This window comes from Podarcis melisellensis (assembly GCF_964234715.1).
Source record: "Podarcis melisellensis genome assembly, chromosome: 6".
NCBI classification, from domain to species: domain Eukaryota; kingdom Metazoa; phylum Chordata; class Lepidosauria; order Squamata; family Lacertidae; genus Podarcis; species Podarcis melisellensis.
Genome location: NC_138538.1, coordinates 56,151,481 through 56,166,683, shown reverse-complemented (window position 1 = coordinate 56,166,683; position 15,203 = coordinate 56,151,481). Strand labels below are relative to the sequence as shown.

Below are 15,203 nucleotides of genomic sequence, written 5' to 3'. Positions count from 1 at the left end.
TGAAGGAATTTGGCAACCAAATGAAATAGCACAGCTATTTATATATCTTACATGATGTCTTTTCATAGAGATTTTATGTAATTTGACGAGTTTGACTTATTTGTGCTCATACATTTAAGTGGAATGACATGAACGAATTGGCATTTAATAGGCATATTCCAATAATTTCCTCATTACATCATTCGTTTAAAAAGTGCTTTAGATTTTTGGGTTGTGGCTTGAGGGAAATAGAGGCAACGAGCATACTTTGTGATGTGGTTAACTACAGCTTTTCTGTGTCACATTCAAAGCAAAATTGTAACTGAATGTTATGTTTGGAATACAGTTGATTCCTTTATTAACTGTTATACTTCTACATTTTATTCCACATAAAACATTTAACAGTGATCATTTAAACCGACAGGGTGTTTGGGAAATTCTTCATTGGAAATTAGCTGCCACAGATTTGATTTAAATCTGACAAACTGAAGGAATGCTGAAATCGTTTGGGGTGCGGGGGGGTGTCAACTCTGCCGCTGCCAGGACTTCGCTTAACACAAATAGAAATGTTACTTTATGAAACTTACAAAAATAAAAGAGATGGGGGGTGGAGAAAGACCAATTTTATACAGTTCCATGGAATGGTTCATATTTTAGCCCCTTAAGAATTTGGAAATCCTTTTAAAAGCTCCATGTTTAGATTGCAGTACTAAACCACATGTGGTTGTTAATTGCACTATCGTTATGGGATTTGAACCTTGTTTTAAGCTCCTGCTGTTACTCTGTGTTAGATCTTGAAAGACACTTTGGCATGAAGGACCGACAAATCTGTAAGAGCTTAAGAACAAAATGCTTTTAAAAACCCACAACAATATAAATGTTTCCCCTTCTTTGCTTGAAAATAACAAGAGTAATCTAACAGTGGAATGATGAGTAACATGAAGAATATCTATGACATATTTGACAGAATGTCCAAATTGAAATATCAGCCGGGTAACTGTTTGCAAAGTAGGGTGGTTACGAGTGAGGAGGGAATGACAGTGGGAGACTTCACTCTGAAGTGCAGCAACACTGTAATCTAAGTAATTATTTTGTCATTACTTGAGCATTCAGCAAGCCAAGTTGAATGATACTCATCACAGTATGCTACTTTTATCTGGAATGGAAATGCAGTTGAACCGGTGTTTCTGATTAAATCGGCTGTATTGTCAGTCACTCCGCAGAGCTGCAAACTAAGGTACTGCAACTCTAGCCATTTTCTCTAGAATTAACATGTTGATCCCCATAGCACGTGCTAACAAAAGTAGGGAGGCAATTTTAACAGGTCCCTCCTGTGCCACTTCCCATGCTGCCCTCAAGGGTCCCCACACCCCCAGCAGATTTGTTGGGGTACAATAGGGAGAGAAAGTATTAGTGAGAATAATTTGATCACACGGCCTTCCATGATTGGATCAAACACATATGGTCCGACAGTTACTGTAGAGAATCATAGTTGTTGTATTCCAGTGTTTTCCCTGTTGCCATCTAGCAGACTGGCAAAGGACCTGGTGCAGAGGAATTGTTTGCACTGAATGCTGTGATTGCCATGCTGCCATCACCTCTCTTGAAATACGGAGCCCTTTCAAAACAAATTCTGCAGTTCAGTTATTTGGGAGAGGAAGCATGAGCTAAATTTATTCCCCCACCCCCAATCAAACAGAAAAAAACCCTGTATGGATGTCATGCTTTTATTTGAACGCTTGACAGATCATATACTTTTCCTATAGATGTGGAGATCATGGGAAGAGAAACAAACTGCTTAGAGAATGCTACTTTGAGTGGGGAAAACATGACAAGGATGGGTTAAGCAACCCCCTATACCGCCCCCATTTCTCCACTTAAATTTACTGCTTCCCAAAATGGTTTTTCGTATTGCAGGGGAAACATACATTCAGCAATATGTCATGCTTAATTTGGAGAGAAACGTGGGGAAAGAGAGATGACATGTCATTATTTCTGGAAGATGTCTCTACCGGGCAGGCTGGAAAATGTTCAGCTTTTCCCTTAGCAATGCATACAAAGTGCTCATTGGAGCTGAACGGATGGCTCAGTGGAATCCAAGTGTCTCATTGATTCACTGCCCCTCTCTAAAGTATACAGTCATCTTAGACGGTGTGTGCAGAGGACTTCATAGTTCATAAATATAGAAATGAGGATAACTCTCAACATCAATAAGGTACTGTCCTTGAAGTCTCAGAGTGAGATAACTGATCAGCCTGGCATAAGAGCTCTTTGAATCTCTCGGCCAGACACTCCCTGCCCAATGCCAAAGAGGATATACCTAATTTTATCAAGGCAGCTTTCATTCCGACTCCCTGTCATGTGTGATTGGAAATACATTGCGCTAGGCCTGACTCCATTTTGCGGGGCGGGGTGTGTGTGTCGTGGAGTTGCCCACAGTGTCTCCCACTAGTTGGCAGGGGGTGGCTGTGGCAGTGAGCTGCTCCATGCACATAACATTACTATTATTATCAATCCACAGAAGTTACCCTGCAAGTGAAAGACCTCTAGCTGCACAACAGAACTCCCCCCCCTACTCTCCCCACACGCTCCATATATCTGTTCTAGGAGTGTGCAGCAGGAGCAAGTGTTAGGACTGTCTCTCTGCTCCGACAACAAGCCTAGAAAATAAACTCCGCAATAAAATCAAAAGTTTAAAGATTGATGTCAAACTACAATAGGCAGTACCACCATGAAACAAAATTTCATAAATGAAACCAAATGCATATTTCTAGTACTAAAAGTGTCTGTACAATATCTATTTGCAGGTTATCAAGGCAGCTTTCATTCTATACAGAACTGTTTCCACTATGAGGACTGTTACCGAGCAATGGACTCATCTGTCAACAGTGATGCGCTGTCAGGGGACTCCCATTGCTTTAACCCTCTGCGACAAAATGGCTACCACATCCTCAGTGCACCTATAGCTTCAACAGGTAACTGATCTGGGCTGTACTGGATTAATCTTGCTCAGTAATTTTTATAGGGGGGAAGCAAACGTCTTTTTTATATTTTATAAATAAGGAAAGTGGGATGCTGCTTTTTTGTATGTATTAAGGTCCCCTAATTCTCTTCTTTCAGAGACTGAATTATCTGAAGCTGCATAGCTAGAATTCAGTCTCTGAATCAGGTGTTGCATGAAATGTGTGGCTCTTATCCATCCCCATGTCTCCCAGTATTATCTAGTTGAATCAGACACATGGCACAACAACACTGTATTAACATCACATGCCTGTTTCAGTTAAACATTACTTGAAGGCATGCAAGAGAATTGTCAATTGGCAGTGACTACATGTTTCATTTAATGCCTAGATTAGATCTAGTTCTACAGCTTGATCAGCTAACATTGCAGCTAAAGGTTTCTGTTTCATAGATTTACAAAATATTTGCAGATTTATCATATCCTTTAATACTGAGACAACTGTTTTTATTTCTGTATTTAAGTTCACAAAATTGTAGCATGGTTGTGGAAATTTTGAGTTTATAAAATGTCACCCAAATATTAGAAAAAGGTATTAAATTCTTATTGGCTTTTTAAAAGGTTATTTCCATAATTTCAAATTGCTTATACACATGCAGTCTTTGAGGTGCCAGCCAATAATTTTTAATGCATTTTTTTAAATAAATAAATAAATAATCAAAGATGTAGAAACGAAGCTGTAAAATATACATAACTTTAGCAAACTCCTGCTGGCATGCTTAAATGTCCCCCCCCCCCCAAGATTCTCTTCATTTGCTTGCCCTTTTCTCAGACTTTTCCAACTCCACAGTATCCCTTTTGAAATGAGGCAACCAGAACTGTACGCTGTATTCCAAATGCGGTTGCACAATAGATTCATATAATGACATTATGATATTGGCAGTTTTATTTTGAATTTCTTTCCTAATGATCCCAACATGGAATTTGCCTTCTTCAAAGCTAATGGAACCCTGGGTTGATAGGCTCATTGAGTTATTCCCTATGACTCCAAGGACTCATTCCTGGTCAGGCATTGTGAGTTCAGACTTCATGAATGCATATGTAAAATTATTGATTTTTTGTCCTAACATGCATTGCTTTATACTTGTAATACTGAATTTCATTTGCCATTTTAATGCCCCATTCTCTCAATTTGGAGAGGTTGTTTTGGAGCTTTACACAATCCCTTTTTGTTTTAATGCCCCTGAACAATTTAGTATCATTAGCAGACTTGGATGCCTCACTGCTCACCCCAACTCTAGATAATTTCTGAACAAGTTCAAAACCACAGATCCCAATACCACTTTCTTCATCACTCCATCTGGAGAACTGTCCATTTGTTCCTACTTTCTGCTTCCTATTATGTAACCAGTTTCTAGTGTCTTTGGAAAGGTACTTTGGTGAAAGCTTTTGGAAAATCCAAATACATTATGTTAACCAAATGACCTCTATCTATAGGCTTGTTGACACTCTCAAAGAACTCCAATAGGGAAATGAAATAGACCTTACCCTTGCATAAGCCATCCTGGTTCTGCTACAGCAAGGCTTGTTCTTCTATATGGTTTGTAATATTATCTTTAACAATACTTCCCATCATTTTTCTGGGGCAGACGTTAAGTTAACCCACCTGTAAATTCCAGGACTGCCTCCCCCCATCCCCGGATCCCTTTTTTAAAAATGTGTTGTATTGAGGACATTTTCCAGTCCTCAAATATAGAAGCTAATCTTACATATATTACATAGAATATAAGCAAAACAGTCATTTCACAGAAGGTAATTTGCCTCAGATTCAGACTGGTTTATCATCATATGCAGTTACCTTGTTCCAACTAGCACAAGTTAAAATCTAGCAAAAAGTTAAGGATGGATTTTTTTAACCTACAGTTGACATTTTTGTATGTTGTTTCATGTTCTCTGCCTTTTTGGAAGTTGCTTTTTTTGATGTTTTTTAAAACATCCTCTATTCAGGTTAACATCAGATTGCAGATTAGGATTAGTATGGAGCAGACTAAATAAACTTTTCAAAAGAAGTCATCGTAGCAAAGAATAATATCATGGCAAGAAACCAAATTCAACAGCCATTGATATTTTTATGTCTGGCGTCTAAACTGCTATGGGATATTTCACTTTGGTACTTTTTATATTTAGGCAAATACTTAAGAGTCTTAAACACAAAACCAAACAACCCTGCAATTCATAGATAATTTGTTGGCCAAATAGACCATTTGTATTCACTGGGTCTTAGTTTAGTGTTTCTTTTTCTTGGTTTTATAGTACCATCAATATAAGGGAGATCTCATCTTCTAAAAATGCCTGGTATTCTTTATCTTAGTATTTTGGATGTTTTATGCTATCTGGGTTGTTACAATGGCATCTGGGTTGTCATGGCTTACTACTGTCCATTCATTGTGGGTGAAACAGAACCTAATTACTGCACATAGGTGCATTTGCTATCATTTATCCTTGTTATCCTTTCTTGCCAACCTTCCTTTGCTGTTTTCCCACTGTTGAAATTTGGATTGTAAACTCCTGGGTTGACTGGGTGGTGGTGGTTATGTTTTATTTTGTCACTTATGCCAATCTGCAAAGTTCCATGCACATTGATAGTGTTATATAGAAATAATAAAATAATTATGTACCAAGAGCTGAAATAAAATAAATTCAAGAATGCAACCCAGAGCAGATCTGAGTTCCATGTTTATTCAGATTCTATTGATCATTTGAATGGAAGAAGCTGCCACACAGACCAAGACAGGAGTATATGGGATTTGGTTCCAAATTTATTTCAGCAGTGTTGTAGACCTAGCTGTAGCACAGAGGATAAACAAGTTCCTTGTGCAATGGGTCCCACTTACCGTTTCCTGGGGCTATGTACACACTATACGTTTAAATTATGTTATTTCCATCTATGAATTTTGGGTGCTGTAGTTTGTTGAGGGTTACTGGGGATTGTAGCCCAGTGCCCAGAATCCTTTGAGCAAAAGAATGTGTTTTAAAGGTATAGTGTATACACAGCCTGGATGTTTGCTTATACACTCTTTTGAACATGAGGCTCTCAAAAAATCCTGAAACTGGAGAATAAATTGGACATTGTGGGAAAGGGAGATAAGTTCCAGATCTTCATACTTTCTCAATCTCTATCTTCACTGTCAGTCAAGTACCTTCCTTCCCGCTGGCCCCCATTCCTACAACTTTCCCTTTGAGCTCCTGTTAGCATAACAATTTAGAAGAAAGTGTGATAACTCTGAAATTTTGTCAGTTCTAAACAGTGGTATTGGAGCCAGAAGATTCAAAGTTGATAGTTTTGAGAGTACTGGCCCTTCTGCAGCATTATTTAGCATAGCTGTTCACACCTTTCCCCTTCCGAGCCACATTTTCATCAGCCAACTGCATTTGGTTTCCACAGGTGAAAAAGGATGAAGAGTGCTGTTAAGAGTGGGGTCTCTTACAAACAGGAATTTAAATGATAATAAGGAACAGACACTTGTTCTCCAAGTCTTAATTGGAAATCATTGACAAAGCCATGCAGAGGAATTTTATGCTGTAACTTCAAAGCAGATAACGGTTACTGAAAGTTTTAATGACAATTTGTGAATTCAGTGGTACCTCGGTTTACATACGCTTCAGGTTACATACGCTTCAGCTTACAGACTCCGCTAACCCAGAAATATTACCTCGGGTTAAGAACTTTGCTTCAGGATGAGAACAGAAATCGTGCTCCCGCAGAGCGGCAGCAGCAGGAGGCCCCATTAGCTAAAGTGGTGCTTCAGGTTAAGAACAGTTTCAGGTTAAGAACGGACCTCCAGAATGAATTAAGTACTTAACCCGAGGTACCACTGTACTGTATTGGGCAGCAGTGCCAACTTGAATAAAATTGGGGGGGGGGCAGGTAAGCCCACATAATTGAACACAAGACCTGACGTGCGCACACCATTAGAACAGCAGTGCCCATTTGGGGGGCCTCAAATATTTTTTTGGGGGCAAAGGATCTTCAGCCCCTAGGGGCTCCTATGGTATTGAGTTAAGAAAGCAGAAACAGCTGCTGTGCAACAATAACATGTATCAGAAGCTCTGGAGTTATGACTCAAGCTATGAGCTCAGTTGCATATATTTTTCTCTGCAGGCACAAACGGGAGGTTTTGAGAGAACAAGTGGTAGGAAGGGAATGTGCTTGAGCAGCTCCTCTCCTCTTCCCATTCTCAAGCCTACCTGCTACTTTGCATTTAAAAAAGCACACAATGAAAGGAAAATTAATCTTAGAACTGAGCATCACATTTAGTTTGTGCCTCGTACTCAGATTGTATTTGCCACCTTTCGTAGTATTAATCAGTCTCATGTGCTTGCCATATTTTCAGGCTATGAGGTCATTTCTGAAGCACAATGTGTGTCAGAAGAAGTAGTTATCAACGGAACAGAAGAAAATAATGGATTTTTCCAAAATGGCACTTTTGATCACTGTTTGAATCACATTCCTCCCATCTATACGGATACCTAAGCCCGGCTAAAATATTTGTTTTCTTTACCATGCTTATGCCTTTTGTATTTACAGAATTGTTGTTCAACTACCTTTACTGTATTTAGTCTGCAACTAAATGTATGTGCTCATTTAAGTCAACCTCTCACATTTTACCAATCTATTTTATAAAGGAATATACTGTACAATTATTGGAATCTATTCCTTTGCTGTGGCACTTTGACATTGACTCTCTTAAGGGAGAAGGGAGAGCATCCGAAACTGCTTGTTGTGTAAGTTCTTTTAGTAAAATATAAATCTAAATTATATAATATGCTTGTAAAGATTTTTTTTTTTGAAAAGTATGTTTTCAATTTAAGAATCCTGGTCTCTTTAATCACAGTTAATTCATCTGGTGTTTTCTTGACTATAAAAGGACTTCTTTAAAAGTCACAGACCTCATGTACATAAAAGTTTTCACTATGCTGAGCTGGTTTTATATTTTCAATTTTACAAGAAAGCATTAAAAACTGGAAACAAGTCTACTGTCTTTTTTAAAAATAAAATTTCATCTGCCGTTTTGCGAAACCTTAACATCAGTGACTTAAGAGCACATGCAGTTGTTTGCTGCAGTTTATATCTTATTTCCCAAATGCTGTAATTGGTCATATTCCACTAACTTCTCATAAAACTATTCTTTCTGAATATGCTTTCTGATACATTCCTGTGTTAGTATAACTTACCATTTTGATGTGGTGCTGAAACTAATTTTGTGTCAAGAAGCAGCTGCCCTGGTCTATAACCTTTGCAGTTACAGAAACCAGCTTACCTTGGTTATTCACAGAGGAAAAGGGAATAACCATATACATGTATGCAACCTGGGGTGGGGCAGATGTAAGGGCTTTTAACACCATACTCAGCAGCAACACCTACATGCAGGAGGAGAAGTATGTGCCTGGAAGTCTGTTTATCCAAATGGACTTTTCCTTGCTAGGTCATGACCTATGTTTAGCATTATATTGGGTTGCCTTCTCTTTGGACAAGGAAAGTTTTAAACAGCCAAAGGTGAATGCATCATCCAAATAATAAATACTCAAAGTATGCAAATGCCTTTGTGCTTCTTGAACCAAGGCCATTATATTTCACCATCTGTTTTCTTTTTTAAAAAGAAATCAACAGCATATAAATAATAAAATCAGAAGATGGCCTAATCAAGTGTAAACTTTCCATAGGCAATGCCCATATCTCCCTCTTGTGGCTAATTAATGCAAAGCTATGAAGACTTCTATATTTCTCTGAAAGAATACAATCCTATCCTCAGCAGTTAATCAAAAGTACCACAAAGTTGGGTGATTTTGCACAAGGAAGTGAAACTTATAAATTTCTGTGCATTAGACACAGCATTTCCCAATGCTACTGATTGTCGGTGACATTCGTTGATTCTTATTATTCTTATTTGTATCTGTAAGCGGCCCTAAGTCACTTACATGGAAACAGGCAGGGTATATACATATTATTATTATTTGATTATGAGAGCATGCAAGGCAACAACACATGCTTGAAAGTTTTGAATATGAATAAATACCCTATCAAGCTAGTGCTATGTTTCCATGAAAGCAGACTTCAATGGTAGTAGTCCGGGATGCCCTCAAACTCCCACCATCCCAGACCCCATAGTGGTTGCGGGTTGATGGATGTTGGAGTCCAAACAACATCAATGGGCACTATGTTTATCTGTGTTCTAGCCCAACGTACCAGCTGAGGCTGTGCGCACTTCACTGAAATAGATGGGGCTTACGGGGTTCTCCTTGCTCACTTTTTTTTTTTACACTGAAAAACTGGATGCAATTGTGAATATCTGGCTGGAGGTATTGGAGCAGGATCAGTATGTGCAGAGAAGACAGCACTGTATTTTTCTGGGTTATGCCAAGGAGATGCTACATTCTGTTTACAATCATAATTTGGAAGGTTTGTAACAGCATCACTCTGAACTCCACCCAGTTCTGCCCAGCAATAAAATTAAAATAGGCAAGAAACTATTTCTAAGTATACAAATGCATTTCTTTCCATGGCAATGTACTGTTTCACAGAACCTAATTTTCTTTATGGGGTTAAAAGAAAAACAGTCCAACACTGATTTAGATTCTGGAAGAGGCATTATGTCTCTGTGGTTGTCAGTTCAAGTTCATGAGCTTTTTGTTCTAGCCAAACGCCATGACAAACTTGTATTAAGCAATAGTATTAATAAAAGAATACAAAACATACATCCATAATAAAAAAATCTGCAAAGCCTTTGCCAAGTTCCTGAGCATTAAAACACAGGTTCCCTTGTGCCTCTCTGACAGCTCCAATTCTAATATTATTTTGCCTTTTAAAATCCAATTTGCCAACATCCATGATGTAAGAGAGAGAAGTTACCAGAGACACCAACAAACTCAAATCCAGCAAATGCTGGGTGACAACAGCATCTGCCTCCCGGCCATTCCCAAGGAGGGCCTAAGCAGCCACTCCTCTCTTCCTTGGCTGGTACTAGCAAAATTTGGTTGCTGCTGGCCTGGCCTAGCTGGCTGTCTTGCCTTGCTGCCTTCTCCCAACGTTATAGACAACACTATTTTGAAAGGCCTTTTACTCAGCAAGCATGCAAAAAGGCAGCCAGCCCAGGCCATGCAGTTCTGCCAGACACCATGTGGGTGCATGCACCGCTGTGGTCACATGGTGTAAAATGGCAGTAATTCTCCTGCATTACAGTACAGTGGTACCTTGGGATGCAAACGGGATCCGTTCCAGAGCCCCGTTCGCATCCTGAATAGAACGTAAGACGCAACGGTACATCTGTGTATGTGTGGGTCGTGTTTTGCCGCTTCCGCGCATGTGCATGACGTCATTTTGAGCGTCTGTGCATGCGGCGAAACCCAGAAGTAATGCACTCTGTTAATTCCGGGTTGCCGCGGAGCAGTGACGTAGCGTGGGTTGTCAGCACCCGGGGCAAGGCAAGTAATTTGTGCCCCCTAACCCGTGGATTGCGCCCCCTAACCCATGGATTTGCGCCCCCTAACCCTACCCCCCAGATGTTGCGCCCGGTGCACCCGGCACCCCCGGCACCCCCCACGCTATGCCAATGCCGCGGAGCGCAACCCAGAAGCGCTAAACCTGAAGCACATTCAACCCGAGGTATGACTGTCAATGTCAAAAAAATGTCAAAATGTTTATTCGGCTTTACGCCCATCATGAAACACAACACAACAAAACAAATCAAATAAAACAGCGGACTCTTACAAACCACAAATAGTATAACACAATTCACAACTCACAAGGACAGATATTAGCCATTCATAAGAAAAGTTTAAGATTAAGATTAAAAATTTTAGGCACTACACTAAAATCAATATCTGATGAGGTATGACTGTATTTCCTTGGGCAGGCAGCAGATGAGCATCAGGGAGAGTAGTGAGCTGACAGTTGTCAGATGCTAGAAGACAAAACTGTATGTGTCATGCAACCTGCTAAGTTAACCTGCTGCCCTCAGCTGGGGCATTGAAGTAAAAGTTAACTGTCAATTCAGTTATCTTCTGTAAGTATCTGGAACAGGGAACTACTTTTGTCCTTCAACACAGACAAAAAAATGTCTTGGGTCACCCCTAGCCCAGCACTGAAGCCCCAATACCTGAGGGGGTCCATGGGAAGAGAAGGCCAGGTGTCTGTGTAGGCCCCACAAAAGCCTGAAGACAGCTCTGAGGGAGGACAGCTCTTGCAGAATGAAATGTGAGACTCTTTGCTTGTAAATGTAGTAAGGTTTCAAATGTGTTAAAAGCACATTTGGGTTTTCACAGATAAATTATTTTCTCTTACTGTAGAATTCTGTGAAATATTAGAATAACATTCAAATCTCAGTTGGGGATTGCATAAAGTATGAAATTAGGTTCAACAATAAACTATTTTCAGTTGCAGGATTTGTAGAATAAAAAAAACAATTATTGTTGTTATTATTTGGCATCTGTATAGCACTTTCAAATGTTCAAGACATGTCATGTGTGTTATGTAGTGGTAATTCTTACAACAACCCTGTAAGCCTTATAGGGTAGGTCTTGCAAAGATGTTTAAGACCCCTTGATGTCAGTAGGACTTTAAAATGTATAGATGCCCATAGGATTTAGACCCTTATCTGTGGGAGATTTTAGTCTTATTCAGAAGTTCCTCAGACAGATTCAGGGATCCATGATTCCTCTCTATGCTTTTGTTATTATTTACAATTCTATAACATTGTATTCTACCCCTCCATCAACTTGTGCTGATCACCAGCTTTGCTTTTGTTTAAAAAGGAATATATAACAATAATCTTGTAAGTACATTCAAACCAGATAGTAGATCTAGCTGTTGTTCATTAGAAGATTTTTTTTAAAGTCCTTATGTTGTTTCAGTTCTGTAAGATCTGTTCAAACACCCTGTTTCAATTACTTGCTTTGTGATACATAATTCAATAAGCCAATGCAGTTGTCTTAACCTGATCCTTTAATCCAGCATTCCAGCTATGAGCCTCTAACAGATGTATGACAATCAGCAGGTGAAGCTTTTTAGGGACAAATCACGTATGATGTCTGGAGACCCATTATTTAATCTTCTGCATTTTTTAGCCTGGTAAATGCAACTGTGGGTGGAATGGGGGCAAGTTTGATTCAGAAAAGGGCCATAGCATAAAGGGATTTTCTAGCCTTTCCACCCATTTTTTTCCTGTCTGAATTAACCCTCCACCCCTGGAAATTGCCCCCTGGAGCAAATGGCAGATGGAGATTCACACTGCAACCTTCATCCAAATCAACCCTGTCTGCTTCCATAGCTCAGATATCAAGATACTGTATCCAGCTTGGTTCTCAGTTTGAAAATTGCACTGAGAAAGCACAAGCTGAATTCATGGGGCCTCGGTTTACAGCATGGGTAGGCAAACTAAGGCCTGGGGGCCGGATCTGGCTCAATCGCCTTCTAAATCCAGCCCGCAGACAGTCTGGGAATCAGTGTGTTTCTATATGAGTAGAATGTGTGCTTTTATTTAAAATGCATCTCTGGGTTATTTGTAGATCATAGGAATTCATTCATTTATTTATTTTTTCAAAATATAGTCCGGCCCCCCACAAGGTCTGAAGGACAGTGGACTGGCCCCCTGCTGAAAGAGTTTGCTGACTCCTGGTTTACAGAATGGCAGCAACCTCAGAACTCCTATGTATTTAATAACGCCTCTGCTTTACCAATTATCCTACTGGTCACACGCCTCAATCCTAGGCAATATTATACAGCTTAAAGAAATTTAATGAGAGAGAAGGGGTAAAGGTGCATAAAGGCAATCTACCTAATTCTATCTAATGCTATGTTCTCTCTTGTCAGAAGTTAAACCACTTCTCCTGTCAACTAGCCACCAATATTCCAACTTCTTCACGCACAAGTGGTTCATGTGACCCAGTATTGAGAATAAAAGTCCTAGTGGTGGGGCAAAGGTCCTGCCTAATATGAATGTACACTAATACAAATGAGGGGGCTCAAGGATAACCCAACAATTACTGGCTCCCTGGAATGCTGGGGCAGAAATCATCAGGGCTGCCTTCAGATGGCACTTTCTTCTACCTTCTCGAAATTTCTTGATCTGTTAATTTCTGCATTTAAGGCATTTTTTTTAATGCAACACAAAAACAACTTCTGGGAATCCAGCAGAAGTTTTGTGCTCATTGCTGTGTTGCTTAAAAAAACCACCACAATCCATTTGCAACCCCATTAACTAAGAAAATTGCAGGAGTTTTACATTGCAGTTTCATGTGACAAAAATTTGGGCGGTATCCCAGCATACAGTTCTTCCATACATTTAAAATTCAGAGCAACATGGTGCTATAGCTATCAAAAAGCCACTACTCCATAATGGAGTGTAAAAGGAAGGTTAGAAACTGGGACAGAAGCACCAGCATTATAACCAATAGGTAAAGGTAATGGGACCCCTGACCATTAGGTCCAGTCGTGGCCGACTCTGGGGTTGCGGCGCTCATCTCGCTTTATTGGCCGAGGGAGCCGGCGTCCAGCTTCCGGGTCATGTGGCCAGCATGACTAAACCGCTTCTGACGAACCAGAGCAGCACACGGAAACGCCGTTTACCTTCCCGCCGGAGCGGTACCTATTTATCTACTTGCACTTTAACGTGCTTTCGAACTGCTAGGTTAGCAGGAGCAGGGACCGAGCAACGGGAGCTCACCCTGGTGCGGGGATTCAAACTGCCAACCTTCTGATCGGCAAGTCCTAGGCTCTGTGGTTTAACCCACAGCGCCACCCACGTCCGTTCATATTATTATAACCAATAAAATGCACTAAACCTGAAGTCTGAACGCAGCCCAGATTGCTCCACTTCCAGGCATTCTGTTTTTAACTGCAGTAACAGCACACAATATGTTCAGGCAGGAGCAGTGCAATTCTAATCACTTATTTGTTACTATCTAAAATATTTTGGGAGTCATGTTGGTAGTTCAGTCCATAATAGATAAAAGCAAATTATTTATAATTTCTTTAAAAAAAAATAAAAAAATATTGTTCCTCTGCTAAAAAAAAAAAAGTTCCACAGCAGTTTATCATCAGAAAAGGGGGTGGGGGTGGAGGGAGAGGGAGAGGGAGATTTCCTGCCCCCAGGTTTACAATCTAAAAAGATGCAACACAAAAAGAAAATGGATTGGGAAGGAAGAGGAAATCAACTCAGGTTCAAATTCCAGGATAACAACCGGTCCACAATAGCAGTTTTACGTTTAGATGAATTTACCAAATTGCCAACATCACACATAAACCCACCAACAGTACCTGAAGCAACATTGTCTGAGGTTTGTGAGAGAAGCCAATGTTTGCAATGATGCTGCCCTGTCTTGGCCACGTGGAGAAGAGACAGAGTTGGGCTGGCATAATCTGCTGACACCCAGAGCTTCCTGGCCTGGCTCCTTGCAGACACAGCAGTCATCCACAGGCTTTTGGAAAGCACGCAAGCAGCACCTGGGTGAAACAGCACTCTCCCTACTTTTGATTCCCAGAAACCAATGTTCAGAAGCATACTGCAGCTGACCTGGAAGGTCAAACACGATTGAGGAAGAGGGCAAATAAGCAGTAGCAGGAGTGGCAAGTGGGCTAAATCAGGAGGGGGTCAGCTGCTAATAGCACCTTGACTAAGGGCCCCCAAAGCTTGAAGTTGTCACTGGGAGACAGAAATGCCTGGTGCACGTCTGGGTGGCCCAACACGCCTCTAGCTAGTGGTTCTAATCTCCCTTGCTCTTTCAAGCCCAGCTACTGCCAGCCCCTGCTGTCATGGATGTTAGCTGCAAATAGAACACTTTTCACACACCTTTGAGAAGCAGATAACACAGATCACTTTTTAGATGGTTCTGCTTTGTTGCCACAGGAAGCCAACAAACTTTCTGGTCTGCCCATTCCATAAACTGGCAGGAAATCACAACGGGCTCCCAATTTGCAATAAAATGTTAGCAAACACCGAGTTCTGCCAACCCAATGCTTTTTTAAATAACACTATTCATCCTGTGCCTGCCAAATTAGAGGCGAAATTAAGATATTTTACATGCAAGTCACAAAATTAGATCAGACCTGTGAAACGAGCCAACTATTTTTCTGCAAGCTGGTGTCTATTGGTTGTATTAGTTAACTATTTGGAAGTAATAATAGTAATAAAGTAAACAAATGACTGCATGTGAAGGGAATTGACTAGGAACCTGATACATCATGATGGCTGCTGGTGGCAACTGTACA

At 40.3% G+C, this 15,203-nt stretch overlaps 2 protein-coding genes across 16 annotated transcripts in view; one reads left to right on the top strand and one right to left on the bottom strand.

Moving 5' to 3' along the window:
• Nucleotides 1-10,376, top strand: part of GLIS1 (GLIS family zinc finger 1) — a 188,285-nt gene extending 177,909 nt beyond the window's left edge. For all 5 annotated transcript variants that reach the window (XM_081915274.1, XM_081915276.1, XM_081915275.1 and 2 more), the window contains 2 exons: nt 2,787-2,954; nt 7,333-10,376. In XM_081915274.1, coding sequence (XP_081771400.1) covers nt 2,787-2,954; nt 7,333-7,472 — 308 coding nt within the window. In that variant the 3' untranslated portion in view covers nt 7,473-10,376. The remainder of the gene's footprint in view (nt 1-2,786; nt 2,955-7,332) is intronic.
• LOC309372072 (doublesex- and mab-3-related transcription factor 2-like) overlaps nt 1-15,203 on the bottom strand; it is a 75,565-nt gene that overhangs the window by 41,251 nt on the left and 19,111 nt on the right. Inside the window, exon 5 of one of the 11 annotated variants that reach the window (XM_081915298.1) lies at nt 13,745-15,196. The exons of the other annotated variants lie outside the window; for them this stretch is intronic. The gene's annotated coding sequence lies outside the window, so the exon portion shown is untranslated. Of the gene's footprint in view, nt 1-13,744; nt 15,197-15,203 lie in introns of those variants that run through there. 11 annotated transcript variants of the gene reach the window in all.